General features: G+C 29.2%; 2 protein-coding genes across 5 annotated transcripts in view; both read right to left on the bottom strand.

Annotated features, from left to right (window-relative positions):
* Positions 1–14898, bottom strand: part of LOC145183426 (uncharacterized) — a 38812-nt gene extending 23914 nt beyond the window's left edge. For 3 of the 4 annotated variants that reach the window (XM_090085901.1, XM_090085903.1, XM_090085904.1), the window contains exons 1-2: positions 14538–14898; positions 7878–7921 (exon numbers count right to left, since the gene is read on the bottom strand). In XM_090085901.1, the coding sequence (XP_089942027.1) occupies positions 7878–7886 (9 nt within the window). In that variant the 5' untranslated portion in view covers positions 7887–7921; positions 14538–14898. Of the gene's footprint in view, positions 1–7444; positions 7522–7877; positions 7922–14537 lie in introns of those variants that run through there. The other variant, XM_090085902.1, reaches the window with a different exon arrangement.
* Positions 14899–19152: 4254 nt separating this feature from the next.
* On the bottom strand, positions 19153–22086 carry LOC145183671 (uncharacterized). Its single transcript, XM_090086417.1, has 3 exons — positions 21789–22086; positions 21154–21408; positions 19153–19863 (listed from the first exon to the last, which is right to left on the bottom strand). The coding sequence occupies exons 1-3, from the start codon at positions 21922–21924 to the stop codon at positions 19232–19234; spliced, it is 1023 nt and encodes a 340-aa protein (XP_089942543.1). The 5' UTR covers positions 21925–22086; the 3' UTR covers positions 19153–19231.
* Between the last annotated feature and the right edge of the window lie 584 nt (positions 22087–22670).

Genomic DNA, 22670 nt, shown 5'->3' with positions numbered 1-22670 from the left:
GCTCTAACTTTAAAAGGAGATAGTATTTCTCAACTGGAAGAGTTAAAGTATTGGATTGAGAAATGGAATTTTTGCGGTGTTAAAAATCAAGCAAGTATATCATGTCACTGGGGTTTAAGTGTCACAATAAATAGTGTGCTAACCTTAACTAGAGAGCTGTTTTCTGAAGGTTTTGAGTTTGTTTGTACTTCTCGATTCAATCAGGATTGCATTGAGAATTTTTTTTCTATTATTCGAAGCAAAGGTGGATGGAATGACCGTCCTAATGTTCGACAATTTCAAGCTGCCTACCGAAATGCCTTACTTCTTTTATCTGTGGAGAAAAGCAAATCCAATAGCAACTGTATAAAGGACTCAGATTTTGCCACAGCTTTCAATCTAAATGAATTTATGAAGTGTTGCAATCAAAAAAATCACAGATTGTGGGATTTATCAAGTAGAAAGACCTAAGGAAATCTCTTATTTTCTACCAGGATCAGTTTATAGGTTTACTAGAGAAATTTCAATGAAACCAATCAAACAAGCTCTTTCACACATGGCTGGGTGGCTTGTTCAAAAAGTTAAGTTGTGTGATAGGTGTGAAGATACACTCTTTCTCGGTTCAACTGACAATCCATCAGCTTTTATGTCACTAGTTTGTGAAATGGAAACAACTTTTATGATATTCATAAACAAATATCTTGAAAGAAAGGGACTGGCCATGATTCTCATCAATAAAGTTAAAAAATCCTGTCACTTTCAGTTTTTGTATGACCTGCATGAAGAACATGCACATAATTTAGAAAAAAACATTGTTCGGCTTTTTGTTATTACAAGAATATTTTATTTCATAAAATTTTTAAACAGGGATCTGAACCCACGTAATAAGTCAAATTTAAAAAAACTTGCACGTATTGTTCATAATTGATATACATGTTAATATTTCTTCAATATATTTCTATGTAATTAAATGTATATTAAAAAGTTTTATGGTTTACGAGTGTATGTTATACAAAAAATAATTTAAAAAATTTTAAACTTGTTCTCTTTTCCCCATCATTTCATTCTTACTGAAACATCTTAAACTATAAAAGATTTAAATATCTAACAACAGAGTTAATCCATAAAAAAAACAATTTTTGTAAGTTGCGGAAAAGGTCCGGCAGGACATCCCAGAATGCAATTTTCGTCAATTAACAGGAGTTTCGCTAAGTGGATAGGCTTTGATTGCAGATATGCCAAATTTGTTTTCCGCGGAGATTGCAGATAGTCCGATTTTGCGCGGAGCCATCGATATATAAAGTATTGGCAAAAGTTATTAATAAACAAACGCATAAACAAATGCAGTTGTCAATAAAATTCTTGTTGGGAAAAATAAAAAGGTGATTTAAAATCAAGATATATAAATGAGCTCGGGTAAAGTAACAGACACGTATCCAGAAAGTCAGCATGAGAGGTGGAATAGTTTGTGGAAATGCACACTCTTTTTACAATAAGAATCCATTATCCGCTATCTTCAATATTTCTACACGCTAACCCTCTCAAATAGCAATTGAGAAATCTTTTAGAACAATTATGAAAAAGTTCTATCCTCGTTTCAAACTCCTTCTGTTTCACGATATTGTTTGTAGAGCTTCGATGAAGTGATTTTTTTATAAATTAATTTGATTTTAACCAGATTATATTTTGAATATAATGTGAGTAGTTTTTTTCATTACAATTAAATACTATAATAATCCAATATTTGTAAGAATTTTAATCTCGTACTGGAGGTCTGGAGTTGATGATTCAAGTAAAGAAAATAACAAAGTTGACTTACAAAAGTTCTGCAACAAATAGTTTAATCATTTTTCATTAAAAAATATTTGTAAATTTTAGAAAATACTGAAGAATTGTTTTAACAAAAATAAAATTTTACTGCAAGTCTATTTATAATTGTTGACATCATGGCCTACTATATTACACGGCCGTATATGTTACATTTTAGAGGCCGATTCTAAGAGGCCTATTTATAAATAAGATGGCTGCGCAATTACAGAGAAAAAACATATCTCATGCGAAATAAATGTAATATTACGAGTACAAATAAAAAGTATTCACAGAAAACTGGCATTTTGTGTTTTCATACCAGCGATTTATGTATATATAAACATATATATCTATGTATATTATATATATTTGTGTCTAATATACATTTTTATATCTGTTAATAATACATTTAAATTGACAACAACATTGGGAATTTATAAAGAAATCACAGGTTAAGGTTTATGTTCTTTTATATATTTTATCCATTTCTATGTTTTATCTATTTATAATATTTGTTTGTTTTTTTAACTTTACTTTTGTCTCTGTCTACTTTTAAAACTTTTAACAGCATCTTTTCTTACAGTGGCATTGATAAGGTTCTGCTTATTGTTAAAAAAGATATTAATTATAATTTTAGAAGCAAAGTTAAAACCCCATTCTTTGTGTAAATCACAAGTAAAAGTAATTGTTGGGAAGTATTTTGATAAAACAAAGGTTGATACTTCTTTGACATTAGCCCCTTGTTTAGTTATTAAATTTGAAAGTTTATCTAAGACTGCAAAACATCCACATGTAAAATCTTTGAGTGAAAGTGAAGGTACAGTAAGACCACCTCTTGAAAGTAATTGTAGATATGGACAAATAACTATATTGTTTGTATCTGTAGCTAGCATAGATTTGCAATAACTGCATTTGCTTCTTTTTATCAATTTCTTAGCTATATAACCAGCAATTGTTGTTGCAACCTCTTCTGTATCAGGTAAGAGAGTTGATTCAGATATCTCATTTGAGTTTAAATCTAATATTTCCAGTAATTCTTTATTATTAGGGTTATTATGGTCTTTCTTTAGATCCTCTTTCCAAAAATTTACATTCTCCTTAATTAAAGACCGACATGCTAAAATAACTTCTGAATGTTGAACTTCTACTAAGCTTACTAGAAATCTCCCCCCACTCATCTGTCTATATTGTGAAAATCTACGCTCTATTGGGTCACTTTGAAGTCGTGAAGTGAGCACATACGAATATCCTTCTTCAATAAGCTCATCTATAAGTAAAGCTTGGGAACGCAGAGTTGTGATAAGAGCAGATGATGTTTGTTTTGATAGTGTAAAATATGGAGATTTCTGCCAAAGTTCAATCCAATTAGCAAGTTGCCTAAAAAAAGTTGTTTTACCATCATCACAAACAATTGCATTACCAAGTTTATTTGGACTAAATTGTTGTTTAGAATTTGAAATAGTCCACCATTTTTGAAAAATAGTAAGAAAACCAGAAATGTCTTTTCGTTCTGGAAAATAACTTTTAAAACTTGCAATTGTTGTTTCATCAAAAATGGACAGTGCAAGAGAAACATTTTGCTTTCTGTTACCAGGGTGAAGACTTTGATATGTGATTTTTGGAGCTTTTCTTAAATTACCCTGAAGTTGCTCATCTTTAGAATGTAGATGATGAAAATCTCCCCAAGTAATATAACCAGCTGGACAACTATAAGAATCATCCTTTATATTGTATGTGAACGATGGAAAGACAAATTTTTTACAGTGTAATAAATTATTTCTGATATTTTTAACTAAGTGAACACTATCATAAAATAAGTATATTTTATTATTCGGACTATCAGGATGATGAATAAACAAACTTGATTGGTTACCAAATTTAGAATGAAGTAAACTAAATGCAGTTACATTTGCTTGATGATTGTCAGTAACAATTCCTCGAATTTTAAAACCAGATAGAGAAAGAGAACTAATAGAATCTGATATTTGATCTGAAAGCCATTTACCACTTATAGTAACTTCAGGTATTGCTTTTATAATAAAAGGAATAGATTTTTTTAAACTAACTATCATAAATGCAACAACTCCTTTGTACAGAGTACCCTCGTCATTTGCACCCACATAAACACCACTACAATATTGTGCTTGTTTCTGAAGATAAAATTCATCTACAATTAGTATTATATCTTCATGTATTGAACCTTTCTCAAGCAGTATTTTAGCACCCTTTATTGCATCAACTCCACCTTGTTTTATTTTATTCAATAAAGAAATTGAAGGTAACGGAAAAAATTCAAGTAACATTTTATATGCTTGTTTAGATGTATATCTTAATAATAAAGCATGTCTAATCATATTGGCAGAATACTGTGGTTGACCCTTGGATTTATAGTATATTCGACTATTTATTTCATCAAGAAGCATATTTCTATTAGAAGAAGCAATGATTTTTATGTATGAAGCAAGATTCTCTAACATACTCAAACAAGTTAATTTGGCATTATGACCTTTAGTTAACCATGGAGGAAGTGGAACATTATTTCCTTTATATTGTAAAGCTACACATAAACAATTGTCAATTTTTATTGATTCAAGAATTAAAGGAAAATGTGTAATTGGATCAAATACTAAACTATAATAAATTATACAATTGAGATGTTTTTTAAATTCAAAGCCTTCTGGTGAATGTTTACTATTTAACATGTTCCAGTCAGTAATTTTATCATTTTTAGAAAAAGAACTAAGTTCATCTTCTTGATAAATCCGAGTTTTAGGTGGTCTTCTCATAGCAATAGGTGATGGTAGTGTGGAAGGACGTTTTAAGCACTCACTTGAAAAAATTTCAGGAATAGGATCCAAATTCCAATTTAACTTGCATTTTACACCACGGATAATGTACTTTTCATTAAAATGCTTTTCACACAAAACAGAGTTAGGTGAAGGCATCCAATCACTACGGTTTACAAAATGAACCCAATAATTTAGTAACTCTTCATTTTTTAAAGGAAAATGAAAAGAAGCAACTTTTTTATCTTCCAAAGAACTGATGTATCCAGTTTTACAACCATATGCAACACACTTGTTAACCATGATATGATTTAACTTTTTAAACTTTTATTAACTTTCTAAAATAGCTATATATATATATATATATATATATATATATATATATATATATATATATATATATATATATATATATATATATATATATATATATATATATATATATATATATATATATATATATCCTTTTTAAACCAATAATCTTATGCAAGTTTAATATTTTACACTTGCAATTTTACACTTTATCACTTGTAGTTGTGTCATTTACTTTTTTTGCGCAAATAGGCCTCTTAGAATCGGCCTCTAAAATGTAACATATACGGCCGTGTAATATAGTAGGCCATGTTGACATCTACATAATTGTTTTTTTGGAAAATTCTTCACAATATATATTTTAAAAAGCGCTTGCTAAGTAATGATAACATATTTTACTCAAGTTAATATTTAAATTGAATAAAATCCTTTTTATCAGATATTCTTATAATTTCTATTTAACAATTTTTGGCGCTTGTCTGGTTTCGCACCCCACTATTTTTTTTTGCAGATTCAAAAAGATCTTTGTCTGAGACGGAAAAAAAGGGTATCCGTTTTTATTTTTGACAAATAAAAAGTACTCTAATTCACATTTGAATATTCTATTTTTCCTATAAAAACGCAGAGTCGTTTTTATAGGAAAAATAGAATATTCAAATGTGAATTAGAGTTTTGAAACTTTTTAATGATGGTTTTAAAACCATTAACTCAAACCGCTGAAACTGTTTACCTGGTTTTTACAATCTTTAGGAAATCAAAAAACAAAAAAATTGATGGAGTGTTAGCAGAAATGTTACAGTAGATTACTTTTTGAATATTCCTATACAATTAGGGGGCCCTGGCTTTGTTGTAGAGATTGACAAATCTCTTTTTGCTCGCCGCAAATATAATCATGGCAGAATTGTAGAAGGCCAATGGATATTAGCCAACGGTTACGAGCCAATTTTTAAGGAGATGCAGACAGTTCAAACTGTAACAGATATAATGAAACTTAAGCCTTCATAACACAATGAGTTTTGTGAAAACGAAGAAAGGATCACACTTAATTTTATAATCATGAGGATATAAAAAAATAGTTTTCTTAATTTAAAAAAACTATTTTTTATATCCTCATGATTATAAAATTAAAATATATCCTCGTGATTATAAAAGAAAATCACAAATTCTTAACTACGCAACCTTCAAAACTTAAAAAGAGAGAAATAAAGCTTGGAAGGACTTCTCGGAGAAAAAGAGAAGAGAAACTTTTTTTTTGAAAAAAATTTTCTTGTGGATGAACAAAAACCTTTTGGATGAAAAAGAAGTTTTTGTGGGTGAACGAAAAAAAAAAGAAGAAACTTTTATTAAACAGAAAAAGCAAAGAGTAAAACAGAAGTCAGATAAAATAAGTAATTAAGGTGAATCGTTAAAAGAAGACCTAAAAGAGCAGAAGAGTTCAATATTACTAATTGATAAAAAATAGTTGCATATATACAGTATTAGATACTGTAAGAAGAGTAAGAAAATATTTTTTGTAATTTTATTAACATAATGAATAAAAGAGTGCTAAACGCCATTACACATTAACAGAATATTATATTGAGAAATATTGCATTTAAAAGCCACTAAGGATGAATAACTCAATCTCAGTCACATAATAATTAACCCTTTCCTTTCCCTAACCAAACAGTCTACAGGCCCTACACCTCAACACAACCTACATATTGCTTTCGGACCCATATCACACAACCAGCCTTCACCTAACACTTCACAGCTACACATTTCACATAAAACATCATTCTTACAATAATATTGAACTTGAAGATAAGGCAAAGTGTTGAGTGAATTTATCAAAGTGTTGAGTGAATTGATTAAAGTGTTGTGTGAATTGATCAAAGTGTTGAGTGAATTGATCAAAGTGTTGTGTAAATTGATCAAAGTGTTGTATGAATTGATCAAAGTGTTGAGTGAATTGATCAAAGTGTTGAGTGAATTGATCAAAGTGTTGTGTAAATTGATCAAAGTGTTGAGTGAATTGATCAAAGTGTTGTGTGAATTGATCAAATTTAATATTAGTATAATTAAGAGTCAAAAATATTAGCGAAAAAGATTACTTTTGATTTTTTAATCTTTTTTTTTTCTAAAAAATGTTAATGAAATTTTAAAATACACCTATAAAATTATACGTAGAATTGAAATTTCAAATAACCAGCATAGAAGCAAGAAAATCTTTTTTTAAGTTAGAAAATTCTTTATTTTTAACGCTCCTAACCAATTTTTCATTATGATTTTAACGTAAAATTACATTTAAAAACAAGTTAAAACTAAGTTTTTGCGTTAAAATTTGTGACTATTAAAAGAGAGCGATTTTGTTAAATTTTATCAAAAAAAAAATGTTCTCATTTGAAATAAATTATTTTATGATTTATTTCAAATGACAATAATTTTTTTAAATTGCTTTCATTTCTTTTTAGAACATAAATTAAGAATACACTTTGCTATAAGTTTCCGAAAAAAAAAGTTCAGAAATGATTATTTTATTTCTGAGATATCAATATTTGAAGCTTAAATGACCGAACCTTAGGAGATATTGTGCTATGTTAAATTCAGAGGAAGCATTTCGTTATATCAAATTCAGTGGTTGTATTTCGTTATATCAAATTCAGTGGTTGCATTTCGTTAAATCAAATTCAGTGGTTGCATTTCGTTATATCAAATTCAGTGGTTGCATTAAAAAAAAAGAAGTAATGTTTACCTTTTTTGTTTAACTTCTTATGACAAAGTTAAGAAATTTTACCGATTAGAAGCAAAAGTAAAAAATTATGTAAAAGTTTATCAAGCTTTAAAATTAGTTTACATCTAAATTGATTTTTTTTTTCTTAAAAACTAATAAAAGCTATCATAAACCAACTACATATTTTATTACTTCCTGCTAAGCTTGTTAAGTAGATACCGTTAATGAAAAAAAAAAAAACAGCATTCAAAACATAAGACATAATTTTTAAAACTCACCAAATGCATATTGTAGAATTGCAATTGGATGGTAACCTCATAAACTATAGTTTTGGAAAGAGTGAAAAGTTAGTTTAAGAGCCTACAATTCCCAGCCCTTTAAAATAATTGTAAAAAAGTATGCATAAACTGTTTCAACAAAAATCAATTAAACAAATCTGAGGGTAAAATTTTATTTAATTTATTCAACTATAGGATTTGGGAAATCAAGATTTGGGATATCAAGATATATAGAGATTAAAACATGGAAAAAAAATGTTATTGATTTGTATACAATGAACTTACATGTATATTTAAACTAAACTTAGTAGAAACAATAACAGATATGTGTTTTTCGAAGAAAAGAGAAGTGCGAAGTTAAAGTGAAGCTGACTTTATCATTGAAAAAAAAATGTGCAAATTAAGTCTTGTAAAAAAAGGAATGTCTTTAGAAGCCAGTGTGAATATTATCTTTAGAAGCTAAAAGATTTAGGAGAAACAAAATCATAAATACTGATTTAAATAAAATAAAGTTTTGTAGTTGAATATATTTACGTCAAATTGTCAAATCTTGTAGACAAACAATTGAAAAAGGTTTAGTGAAAAACTCTCAAATTTGAAAAAAATGAAAAGTATTAATTTCATGTTAACAAATCATAGATCACTTCTAAGCAGATACTATTTTAGTCAAAAATTTACTTGCATAGAAACATTTGTCATTTTTTATTATTCATTGCAGACTTCTAATTCTGTGTTTCAAAAATGAATAATGTTGCAGGTATTGTATTTGTGATTGATGATTGTGATCGATTATTGAGATTATTGTGGCTATTGATAATTGCGTTTCTTAAAACGATCAGTTTGCATGTATTTTTTGTTTTTTATATTTCTCCTTGAAAGCAACTGTGTTGATCGTAGCTAATGTTTACGTGTAGGGTATTTAGGTTTTAACAACCAGATTAACAAAAAAAATAAATAAAAAACAAAACAAAAAAAAAGCAACAACACTTTTGCATGAACAAAAGAAATGAGGATAAGCACTTTTTGAATGAAACGTGCATTTAAAGTTTTGTTTACACACCATGGAAATAAAACAACATTCGGTCGGCCGAAAAAATTTTAGAAAAAAATGTTGGCATTAAAGAAACTGGCAGCTAGTGTCATTTGTATTTGCTTCAGGCGAGATCATTTTTACACTTTTTTTTATAAAAAACATTCTTTTAACAACCGATGAATCTGCAAAAAGCGAGTGTACAAAACGAATCTTTAAACAAGTTTTAACACGAAAAAATAACTACACATGTAAATGTTTGAAGTTTGTTTATTTGTTTTTTTTCTTTATTTTTACTTTTGTTTAGTTCAGATTCAAAGATAAATGGTTTAGGGTTGTCCTGGAGGAGATATGCAATCGATATGCCGCCTTACACCAAGAATTGTCAGAAAAAAAAGATTAGAAAGTTTTTTGCATCAAGTTGCATTCAAAAATCCTAATTTAAATATAAGTTGTGCTGCAATTCAGGAATCAATTGCTCCTTAGGGTAATAATTTCTAACATATTCTTCAAAAAGGTAAGTTAACAGAAGCTTCCCTTAAAGAAATGTAATTTAATCTTTCACCGCTTTATTAAAACTACACTCTGTTCCACAAAAGTCCACTGTGTTGCATCAACAAACTGGGTACCATCAACTATACTGTAATTATTATTGATTAAAAAATCAGCAATCTTTTCTAGTCATAAACTTTTGATTTGCCATGAGCACTGAAAACCAGAAACAGATTAGTTAGTTGGAATATGTTATGCCGATTATTAGGTCTCATGTAAGACTCATATAAGTCATGTTTCTTTCGAGAATTTCTAGCATAAAAATAACGTTCAGAAATAGTACTTAATTACTTATTTTCATCACAAATCTTAATCAATCTTTAAACTGTCTGAAGGTTACTTTTGCAGGTCAAGTAACTCGGAACTTATTTTTATTTATCAATTACATTCTTAACTTACTTTCATTTATCAATTATATTCCTTTTAAAATTCAGCTAAGTGCTAATCTTACTTTCATTTATCTGGAACTTACTTTCATTTATCAATTATATTCCTTTTAAAATTCAGCTAAGTGCTAATCTTTATTAGCCTAGTTTTGTTCAAAAAAGATGCTGCGTAATTAACAATTCATTTTAATGGTTGGTATTTGTGAAATGCCTATTTATCGCACTCGCAATTCAACATGTGCAAAAGTGCAAAAACAAAAGTGCAACAGGAAAGAGAGACAATAACGCCGTATCATTAATTTTAAACATGTTAGGTTTCTGATGTAATACAACCACACATTAAAATATGTTTATGTTATTCAAAAAGTAAAATAAATCTCTATTGAAATTTATATTTCCATTTGTGTAACAGAGCCGTAAAATTCAGTCGCGGCCTTACGACCACGAATATAACCACAAATGGACATATAAAATTCAAAGAGAAATTTTTTTTATTTTAAATGGCATGGACACATCGTCTATTGACAAGTAAAACTCATTAAGTGCAATTAGCTGCAGTGTCACTTAATGAGTTTTACTTGTCAATAGACGATATTTTAACATGTAGTTGTGTTGCATCAGGTTTCTCAAATGGAGTTTTTGTAAACAGTCATATTTTAATTTCCAAATGGGATTTTTGTTAATTTCGAAGTCCATTATCAAATGAAGTTAAACTTTAATTGCTTTTAACGTGCATCCGTTTATTGAAACTGTTTTAAAGTTTGGCAATTTAGTTTTTTTTCTCTCAAGAGAATTTCTAAAGAAAATAGCCTGGTTAAAAAAGTTTTAACTAAATTCCTTTCTTCACAAATTCTCTAGAGAACTTTTTTTTTCTCCCCAAGTTAGTCAAAAAGAATGTTTAATGAAAAAAACGTGCCACATACTGCAACCGAATAAAAATAGAATGAGGATTTTTTATTGATCAAAACGATTTAAAATCGAATATTAACATTCCTTGTTAAAATAGAATAACTTACAATCGAATTTTTTAGAGTTACATTTTTTTCATTATTAAAATTTGTTACAGCCCAATAGTATAGAATTTTCTTCTATAACCGATTATAGTTTGATAACTAAATGATGATGTATGCAATAGTACATTATAAACAATTTTTTTTAAATAAACACCTTGATAAAATGTGATTTTGCTCTTCAGCAAAAAGAACTGTAGTTTCTTGCACTAATTTGAATGACATCTGGCATAAGCAAAGGTGGCAGCAAGGGAAAACAACAACTTAAAGACGGTTGATGAGGCAAACTTTGCAGACATTTTTGATTGGTCTTTCCACTAAGTCAACTTGTTCCTTTGATTGAAATTCTTCATTGACAGTTTGTTCTTGAAAAATTAAAAAAATATAAAACATATCCTTCTTATAAGTTCATTTGCAAAATATCTCTCTGCCCAATGCCTCTTCAGCTAATAGATCTCGGCAGGGTGTGTTAGGTAAAATAAATTAAATTGTTAGAAATAGGCAGAAGTAACCTATGACCGGGCCCCAACAATGTGTTACCACCTTTTAATAAGAGCAGTAACCTTCCGTTGAACCGATGACCTAATAAAGTTTAATATTGGAAGTACAAAAAGTTTTTGAGGGTTTCTTTTGTAAGCTTTATTCAGAAAAAATTGGCACAATATATTTTATTCGAAGAATTGTTCATCGTTCGCTACGAGTTTTTCCCATCGTTCAGGCAGCATACGGATTCCGCGTTGAAAACTTCTCGTCTTTTGAGGTGATTCAAAAAGCCATTCTGTGTGAGAGTTGAAGTGGTGCTCGGCCAAGCCATGGGTAATCGACTTGAACAAGTGGTAGTCGGAAGGAGCAATATTTAGTGAATACAGCGGGAAGAGCCTCCAAAGTGTCCTTGACGATTTTTGCAGCATAGGATCGAGCATTATTCTGGCTTTAAAATTGCCAAGGCGGAAACCAGTTCTCACCTGTGTTTATTGATTGAGTTTGTTTTACAAATGCTTTACACAGCAATTGATGTTCATCAGCTGCACTTTGCTTCAAATTAAAACAGAAGAGCAGCGCAATATAACACATAATGATGCATAATGAGTATAGTTACTAGATAGTCCGATGCGATTTAATGCTAGTTATGTCATCTTCTCAAAATTTATTTCTTAATTGTAAACTCGTTTTAAGTTGTATTTTTTACAATTGCATTTTGAGCTGTAATATTTTAATGATTGGTTAAAAAAAAAAATACATAGATGCTATAATTCGTAGTTATAAGAAGGATGGTATGTGGGCTGACCAAATTTGCTCCATGCTACAAACACGATGTATTAGTAATACATGCGGGTGCCTTTATAAAATCCACATGCAAAGTAAAAATTTCCTATTTTAAAGTTATACAGAATAGGATCTCAACTATTGTTTTTTTAAATCAGAACACAAAAGCACTATTATATAAAGACTTAGATATTGTTGAAGCTGTTCTTAGAGCGATTCATCTTTAAACGTAATGATTCGGACATATTGTTAGTACGACGAAGAAGGTCACAAACAAAAAATATCTCAAGAGATTTTCAGAGCATCCAACATCTATCATAATAATAAAAAAACTTTGCATTTTTTTCTTTGAAAACAACTTTGCTCTGGTGATTCGGTTCAGTTTTTCAACTTCAGGTCTTACACATTGAAACAAACTTACGAGGCTTTTTTCTTATAATTGGGTTATTGATGTATTCCAGCTGAAAACTAATAGCCTTCATCTTTTTGAAAATCATCTGGGCATAATGAAATCTTTTACCAGTTACTTTTATGTTAGAAAAAAAAGATTTGATAGAGTTTTCGATTTTAGTTTCATTGTCTGCCTCACAATCTGTGGCAATGGAAAAATGAAGAAAATACGTAGGTAGAGTCCTTCCTTTCACCCAGTCATTAAGACATGTAGAACAGGTATGAATATTGTTTCGAACTCCACTGAAATATTGAAAAGCTAATCACCATGGAAGATTGCTTGAACCACACCATGAAGCTTAGGCCGTAGAATACTCAAACTTTGGTTTTATTGGTTTGCCACGGCCTCTAAATGTTTCTTAAGATTTTTTTTTTTAATTGTTTCTTAAGATTTCTGTAAGTTCTGTTTGTATTTTCGCTAAGTAGATAAAAAGCTCCATTTTGAACTTGAAAATTCTTTTTTTGCTCTCAATCTAAGCTCCATTGGAGTAAGAACTTTATTGACCTTTGAGTCATCAGGCAGTTCTACTAGTGGAAGGTTTCCGCAACTAAGATAATATAATTGCTGAAAGCTTCATTTTCTTTTTAAATCTTAACTGGCGGCTTTGTAAGCATTAGTAGATGAATGAATGCTCCCTAGTGTTCTGAGCTGACCCTGAGTTTCAAAATCTTGCATTTCGTCTTTGCTAATGCTACACCAAAGGTAAGGATATGTTGATGCTACACTTTTAATTCCAAAAAATATATTGGCCAATTTCAAAAGCAAAAAAATATTGCAAATCGTTTAGCTTCAAAACAGTGAGAATTTTCTCAAGATTCGAATGAAGTTCAGTTAAATTTTCTCTGCTCTTTGTGAGAGTGCAAGGTTGGTTCACCTCTTATATACTTTTAATGGTTCTAGTGATAGTAGAGTTACCCTTCCCAGCTAGATTCTTCCTCTATTTTCAGATTGTTGATCTTATGTACTTGTAGTTCGAGCAGCTTCACAGATGTCACAAACGCAGAATGGTTGGTTTCTGGAATTCTAAGAATGCTGACTTCAACTTTTGAGAAACGGTTAAGTAAAATAATTTCCTTTTTTAGTGTTTCTAAAGCTTTTCTACGTTTAGTACAGATCTTATTAGGAAAATGTTATTTGCTTAGATCAGATGATTTAAAAAAGATTTTATATAATGGTGATGCTTAAATTATCGGACAAATTAAAAACTTTAACATTTTATTTACATAACGAAAAAAAACTATTATGAATTTTTTCTAAAATAAAGTATTCATTTTTGAATAAAAATCAATTATTTCTTTCACGGAAAAACTAAATCATCTGCAATATATCTCAATTTTGACTTTGAGACCTCTCATGAGCGACCATATAAAATTCTTTTAGTTTTGATCTGGTGTGATCAAACAAGACTTGCTCTGTTGAAGTCCACCTCCCTCGTTAAAATTTTGAGCAACATTTGCTTGGATTCCTTATCAACATAATTGGCATATTCAATTTACTATCAATTTATTTCATTCGTCCATTCAATTTTTACAAATTAGAAAACCTTTAGAGTAATGAGAACTTAATCCTGGTCAAAATAAACAGTTAAAGTCGCCATGATTTCTTGTAAACAAATGAAAGAAGTCGTTTTTCTATTCTGTAAGATCGCCGTATATTTTGTCATTTAACTAAGGTTTCATCTGTTAGTTATTTGTTGTATGTGGCTGTAGAAAAGTTTAAGACTTAGGAAGGTATGGATTCTAGGGTTATATGGAAGGTAAATGTGGAGTTTGGGATCGAGGTTAATGGTGTAGGGACTGTTTGGTTAGGAATGGGCAAGGTTTGATCGTTAAAGAGTTAATGTTGCGTTTACCGCCCTCAGTATATTTTATTATACAATATATTTCAATAAACGTTCTATTAGTGTGTAATGGTTAGCACTTTTTAAATCATTACGTTTATAAAATACAAATAATGCTCTCTTACTCTACTCGTAGCGTTCGATACTTTTGTTTTTATCAATTACTCCTCTTTTTGCTCTTCTATTTTTTTATACGAATATCTCTTCTTCTTTATTTGAAAGGGCCAAAATTTCTGGTTATTCTTCTTTGATTAACATTTCTTCTGACTTCTGTTTAATTCCTTACTTCTTCTGATTATCAAAAGTTTCTTCTTTTTCACTTTTGTAAAATTTTCTGTCTATCGAAATATTTTTCAATCGCAAAAATTCTCTTCTTTAAAAATCTTCTTAAAACTTTCTTAAAAACTCTCTTTTACTTCTCTTTAAAAACTCCATCTTCCTCCTCCTTCTGTCTTTCTTCATCCATCCGTCAAACTTTATTTTTTTGAATTTTTTTATAGCTTTTGGTTGTTTTCGGTTGCGTTACCTAGCCATCATTTATTTATATGACAGGTTGAATAAGTCTCCGTGTGAATGTTTTTCTCAGTTATTTTTAACTTTTCTTCTTTCCGTTTTATCGTATGAGTCTTCGTGTTTACGTCTTTTCTTAGTTGGTTTTAAATTTTCTTCTTTTCGCTTTATCATTTATTTATATGGTAGGTGGATGACTCATTATGCGTGCGTATATTCCGGTCGTTGTTTTTAATTTAATTCTCCCTCCTCACAATACATTAATTAATATACATTGATATAACAATTACTACAGCCTTGAAAGTAAGAAACAACGCCTCGGTTATATCACAGTCAGATACGGTAGTCTACATCATTTTTTCGGAAGTTTCTTTCTTCCTAATTAGCGAACACTTTTGAGCGTGTTCTTTGATTTTGTGTAATATCCTTCGAAAAAAAAGTATTTTTCATCGTCGATGACCAGAAGAGATTTCGTTATATCGAGCCGGTTAACAAGTTTTCTACTTCTTTTCTTTGCTTTTACTTGTTGTTCAATAGTTTATTTGGGAGTCTTTTAACGTTTTCTGTGTTGAATGTTCGGTTTTTTAAATTGATTTAAACCGAAATTGAAATTGGTTTAAACTTTCCCCTTTTCTATTGTTGATAACTCTCTTTAGCTTGGGTTTCTTTTCTCAGTATGTAATTGAGATTTTAAATTTGTCCGATAACTTATGCATCACCTGTTATTCTGTTCAATGTCACCGTTCCTTCTCTAACATTTGTCATTTTTTATCATCTTGAAAAGCAAATTAAGCTAAGACTCTATTATTTGTTTGTGAGATTTTTTACAGCATCGCTTTTTTAAAAGATCTGAGTATCGTAAACTGTTTGTGAAAAGTTTTTTTAACTACTGCGAGATAAAAAAATAATATATGGTTTGAGTAAATGAGTCAGAGCAAAGAAACGTAAGTTACGTAGTAAACCTGTAACGTAAACGTTACTACCCAACTTAAGGTAAAAAAAAAAAATCTTTTTTTATGTACTTCTGGAACGAAATTTATCGCTGAACACAAATCTAAAAACATTTTTAAAAATTGGATTTCTGGAGACATCCAACGTTTCCTTCGTCTGGGTAAATTTGGTCTTCTTAGCAACACACATAGCAACGAGTTATATTATAGTTTTTTTTATCTAATGAACTTTTTAAACAATAGGTAAACGTCACGCAGAGTAAAACAAAGCGCTAAAAGTAAAAAATCAAGAAAATTTCATGGAAATAGATGAATCAGAAATTTGCTAAATGATTCATCTTTTGTCAGAAGCTTATTTTGTTAGTTGCTAAAAATGAAGTCTTTTTTTCTAACAAATTGTTAAATTTAAAAAAATGAAATTGAACAAATTGAGACACCACAGTAGAATGAAAACAAATCTATTGGTTATCGTATTGTTGACTTGGAAATTTTATCTTGTGTAATTTATCAATTATGTTGTAAAAAATGTCTTCAATCTGGTTTAAATTTTTCAGAACGTCTTTTCGAAGAAGAAAGGATTGAGCTCATGTTATATGTTATACATTTAGTGCTTTAATTGCAACGGAAAAATTAAATTCTATATTTCAAAGACATTCTCTGGAAAAAAATTTTTTGATGTAATTAATAAAATAAATAAGTTAATGTTTTTCAGGATTAGAAAATTTTACATCTTTAATGAGCATTCCTAGACTAATAACTAAAAAAAATTACAACAAAATAGTTAAAACTGTCTCTGAATGTGCTAAAACTGTTGCAAAAGAAACAGTCATTGATGGTGTCAAAGTTATCTCTTTAGTGTCATTATAAACAGGACAAAGCTAAACAAAAACAAAGCCTTTACCTACAAACCAGATACTGGCCTTCCACTCTCAGTTATCAGTCATTTAAAACCTATATATATCAATCTATCTCAAGAGGAACTCTTAACAAAATGCCTTCATGGTAAGACCCAAAATCAAAATGAAAGCTTCAATGGGATCCCCAAAACAAAGTATGTTTTGTTAACAAAGCTAGATTGAGGAGTTTATGATGCTGTCTCAAATTTTAATATTGGAAGAAAAGCAAGTGTTCTTTTATTTGAAAAGATGAATATGGTTACTGGATTATATACTCTTCAAGGCTGCTCAATCATTGCTTGTTCAATCAAAGCGCCTAATTTTTGCAGATTATCAAAATTGGACAACATCAAAAAAGCAACGAAAACTTTTTCGTGGATGCAAAAAAAAAAAAAAAAAAAAAAAAAAATGATGAACCAGGATTGTGATTGTTTCTTTCTTGATGCATATAATGATCACGAAAGAAACCATCACAATCCTGGTTCATATTCAAACAAGTCACTGTTTTTAAATAGAAATTTTGACTGAAAATATTTGGTACAATTGGTAAAAAATATCTATTTGTTAGATCCTGTCTTCCATTGGTACAATTGTGAATATTGTATTCAAACGCGCTTTTCTCAATATGCAAATTTTTGATTCCCGGCCTATTTCAATAAAGGTATGTAATATTTATTGCATCTAGTTTTACAATTGGAACCAAAAGTTTTACAACACAGTAAAAAAAAATTTTATTTATACAAACTTGATCTTAAAAAACTTAATTTAAGGCGCCATTTTAAAAACTTCAAGTCAAATTTTTGAAAAACAGTTTTAGTTCAGATTGTAGATCAACATGCTGCTAACCATTTGCAAAAAAAGTCATATCCTAAATACTTTCGGTTACTGAGTATGGCCGAGGTGGCACAAACATTTTTGAATGTTGACCATTTTAATTTCTTATCATGAAAAGTAATAAAACTATTATTATTTTAAATGTTGCTACTTAGTTCTTTCTTAGAATACAGTTTTTTTTTTTTGTTATAAGTGTTATTTTAATTAAAAAATTTTTGAGGGTTTTTATGTCTTAATGTTTCATTTAACATTTACCCTCAAATTAGGGGCTCAAAGTCTAAATGTAGTGGACAGAGGGAGGAATTAAAATTTATAGAAAACTGTGCCAATATCAACTAAAAAAAATTTGTAAAATTCTTATTGAGTGTAAAAATCTTTTTACGTTCAAAAGTTATGAGCATGTAAAGTTGGTAAAATTAACGTTTTTCTTTTTTTTTTCTTTCCATGAAATTTCGATCTAGCTTAAGTTACTACAAAAAGTTTTTAATTTTTTAAAGTTCCACCCAAATTTAAGACAAGGGGACCCGAATTATCTAGTCAACATTATTCCCAGGCTCCAATTACTGTAATTATGTATTCCCAGGCTTGATTTATGACATTAGCTTTTTGAGATTGAGTTTATAATCTTTTGATGAACTTGCATAGTTGAAAATGCCATTATTTTATTGATGCGTACGGTTATTTACAGTAACTGTTAATAATGAATCGTAAAAAACTTTCTGGTGCCCAAAATAGGGCATTGGCTTCCAAAAGGGTAAAAGAATGTGAAAAAGATAAACAAATGCTCCAAGAATTACGTTGGTTTTACAAAGCTACTAATCAAAATACTGATTTGAAGGTGATTTAGTAGAAATATATAGGTCTATATATATATATATATATATATATATATATAATTTTCGAAGCAGTTTACAAATATTTTCGAAATTAATCATTTTTCACACAATGCCAATATCCGTTGCAGAGGGTGAAAGATCTTTTCGTAAACTTAAGATTATAAAAAACCATTTCAGAGCCACCATGGGACAAGAGCCACTTTCAAATCTTATGATATTGTCTATTGAAAATGATCTCGCGAAATCATTGTAATATGATGAAATAATTTATAATTTTGCCTCTAAAAAAGCTCAAAAATTTTATTTAAATTAGGAATTGTTTATGATGCGGTTAGTTAGCAAAAAATGAAATAAAGTTAAAATAATAAAGGCTTAATGTACTTTTTTGAAATAAAGGTTTAATGTACTTTTTTGCTTCTATGCTAAGTATATATATGAAGCGAAATCTATAAGGGTGCCAAAAAAGGTTTTGTCCCGGGCGGCTTGAAGGCTCTCGGCGGCCCTGCTCTTAAGACAATGATTTTTCTAAACATTTTGCCAGAAGATATAAGAAGATATGCTGGTTTATTAAATCTAATGACTTTCTGGTGAATAGTCATCAGATTTAATAAACCAGCTGGCTGTTTTTTTGAATAGGTGAAAGGGTGATTTTTAAAGATAAATCTATAAAAAAAAGACCACGAACTTTGAGATCAGCGTCAAAAAAACAGATTAGGAAAAATGGGTAAATTATAGTAACACTTTCAGGATTATATTACATTGCCATTAATGCACAAGTTTTCGTCGTATTCTACTATATTAACTTTGTCTTATTTGAATAACAGTCCGTAAGAGTCTGTTTAAAAGAAATAACTTGTGTTTTCAGCAAATAACTGGATTCATAAGAATCTTTAGCATAAAATTTATAAGGATGAATTATCGGTACTTGATGATTATAAACACCCCAAAATGCTTTTGCAGTATAGTTTGCATATCCAATATCAGGTAAGTAAACTCCAGCCAACACAACAATATCATCGCTGAGACTTAAACTTCGCAAAATATTGTGAGTGGCTATCTCCAAATAAAGTTTTGATGAATAAGCTATATTTGACAGGGTGAGAAACTCTTTTGCAAAACGTCCAGGTATATAGAAAAAATCGGACCATCCTTTTCCGCATCTTGGCCTGCCATTTCCATTTTTCATGAAAATTTCATAGTTTTTAAAATTCGTATTATTTTCAGCAAGCTGTTTTAACATTTGAAAGTACAATTGACATGCTTTAAGCCCCATAAATGAGTCCCACCATATCCAAAGGTTTGATTTGCTATCAAAAGCATCTTGTGAGAAATCAACAACCTGTGTACCGTGCCAAATCTTTTGACGATCTAAATCTACCATTGTCCACCAGTTGATAATCATGTCATCATTACCATAAAAATATCCTAAAAAATTTTGATTAAGTCATATTAACCTTAAACAGTTCATAATGAAAAATTATAGGAGATTTTTAAAAACAGTTTAACTCTAGCCCTTTTTAAACTTGTTGTGAAAAAGTTAATTACAGAATATTTTGTATTTTAAATACTTAAAAAGCTATTTATCTTTTTCTACAAAACAAGTTTTTTTCAAAGTTCTCAGTAAAAAAAAATTTAGCTATACCTGAATCCTAAATTCAAATAAATGATACTGATTTGACAAAAGATAATGAAGAATACTATAACACCCAACATGAATTTAAAGACATGACTGTTAAAGTTGATAAAAACAATGGGAATATATCTGATATACCCAACTAAAGTTTTATCATAACACCAATGTCTTCCTTTCTTTAAAGTTGTGACAAATTTCTTTAATTTTATCTTGGTAGCATTATGTTAACAATGAGTTTTTAAATCTTTAGTTTTCTTGCTATCACGATGAACTGTTAAGGATGAACGTTAAATCTTTGGTCACAAATTTCTTTAATTTTATCTTGGTAGCATTATGCTAACAATGAGTTTTTAAATCTTTAGTTTTCTTGCTATCATGATGAACTGTTAAGGATGAACGTTAAATCTTTGGTCACAAAAAAAAAGAAGTTTACATAGTTCTGATTAATTCCCACAAATAAATAAAGTAATAATAAATTTAAATTCCCACAAATAAATAAAGTAATAATAATAACAAAACTATATGTTGGTTTGAAATGCAATCTCAAAATAAATATATGAGTTTATTTGATGAAGTGAGTCTTTTAAGTTAATTTGAGTTAAACCAGATTATATTTGGGATATAATATGAGTAGTTTTTTCATTACAGTAAAGTACTATATTAATCCAGTATTTATAAAAATTGGAGGTCTGGAATTAATAATTCAAATTAATAAAATAAAATGTTTAAATTACAAAAGCAAATAGTTTAATTATTTTTTATTAAAAAGCAATTGTAAATTTTGGAAAACAAAAAAAGACCATTTTAACAAAAAAAAAAAAATATTACTGCAAGCCTATTTATTTATAATTATCAATATCTACATAATTATTTTTTGCAAAAATCTTCACAATATTAATATAAAAAAAAGTAATGATAACACATTTAACTCAAGTTAATTTCTAAATGAAATTTTTTTTGGATTGTACTATATAAAATTAAAAAAATTAACAGCAAATGTTTGGCACTAAAGTGTTTTTCTTAGTGTTATTATGCAGATGCTATTTGTTAATTTGTTTATAAAGAGGTTTGAGCTGAATTACCTTGAAAGTTTGGATATTTGGCAATCACTAAAGCTAAGCAATGATAACTGAAATATCCATTAACTGAATCAATTTCAATATCTGGTTTTTTGTGAGATTGTGTTCTTGGAGTAGGGCCACAAAAAACAATTTTTCCAAAAACCCCTTCATAGAGGTTATTTAAGACATCAATGTTTTTGTAAAATGGAAAATTGAAGTTTAGTAACAGCAGACTATCACCAAATACACGATAAAAGCAGCGCTTCTTCAAATTGTCTATAAAACAAATTATTATCATAAGTTATAAGCTAAAAAGTTATAAACTTGAAAATATATACAAAAAAAGCATTGGTAATCAAGCTACTAATGAAATATATTTAAAAACTACTTAATTATTAAGAGAATGTAGGTTTGCAGTAAAAAAATTGGATTATCACCAAACTTTATTGGGAAACATTGAGCTGTACATGAGTTGAAAGAATACTTTTACTATGTATAAATGATAAATGATTGAAAAAGACTATTAAATATGCTTTATTACTTGAATATCAAATTATCTATCACCAATGAACTAACTATTGAACTGATTATTTATATGTCATAACATATTTCTAAAGACAAAGAGAGATAGGATTTGAAAATTTAAGAAAACTTACCATCGAAGTCTTTATTAAGATTAGTTATATATGCTTTCTTTGCAGTTAAAAAAAGTCTGGAGTATACAACCGCTGTGACAACAACAAAAGTAAAAATTGACAATAAAAGCCAATTTTTAAAACATTTTTGTCGCATAACAAATAAAATTTTTCAGCAAAGTTACATGTTTTAATGTGATGATCATCTGCAAATTGCAGGCTGCAAGACATAAGTATATAAAGATAAGTTTGGTGAACTTTTAATCTAGGTTCATCGATTAAACCGCTCCAGCGTAGGCAATTTTTTTTTAACCGTATTAAAATTCTATAAAATGAGTTTACAAAACATAATAATGTGCTTCATATTTTTTATAAACGTCTTTGTTGGTAGTGTGTTGACAGTATTAAGAATACTTATTTTTAAGGAAAAGAAAAAGCAAGATATTTTGAGTGTGAAATGAGTGAAAAATTGCAATGAGTATTTTTATGATTTTCAGTCCATGTTAATACTGCTACTATATTTATCAAAGAATACGAAAAACTTGAATTCAGTGGTATCAGTATTTTAGGGTTATCTGCAAAATGGTAATAATTTAGTTTTTATTAGGTTTTTTAGGTCAAAATTCCTTTTTTCTCTAAATTAAGAAGAGTGGACAACTGTGAGTCTTCCCCCGTAGTCTTCCCCCATAGTCTTCCTCCGTAGTCTTCCCCCGTAGTCTTCCCCCGTAGTCTTCCCCCGTAGTCTTCCCCCGTAGTCTTCCCCCGTAGTCTTCCCCCGTAGTCTTCCCCCGTAGTCTTCCCCCGTAGTTTCCCCCGTAGTCTTCCCCCGTAGTCTTCCCTTGTAGTCTTTAAATGTTCGAATGCTTAAAAAAGTTTACTTTAACTAAAAAATCTGTAAAATAA

This window comes from Hydra viridissima, unplaced genomic scaffold, assembly GCF_058129835.1.
Source record: "Hydra viridissima isolate aposymbiotic clone 2 unplaced genomic scaffold, HvirCarnegie_v1 scaffold_4, whole genome shotgun sequence".
In the NCBI taxonomy this organism is placed as follows: Eukaryota; Metazoa; Cnidaria; class Hydrozoa; order Anthoathecata; family Hydridae; genus Hydra; species Hydra viridissima.
This window is presented reverse-complemented; position numbering and strand designations above follow the sequence as displayed.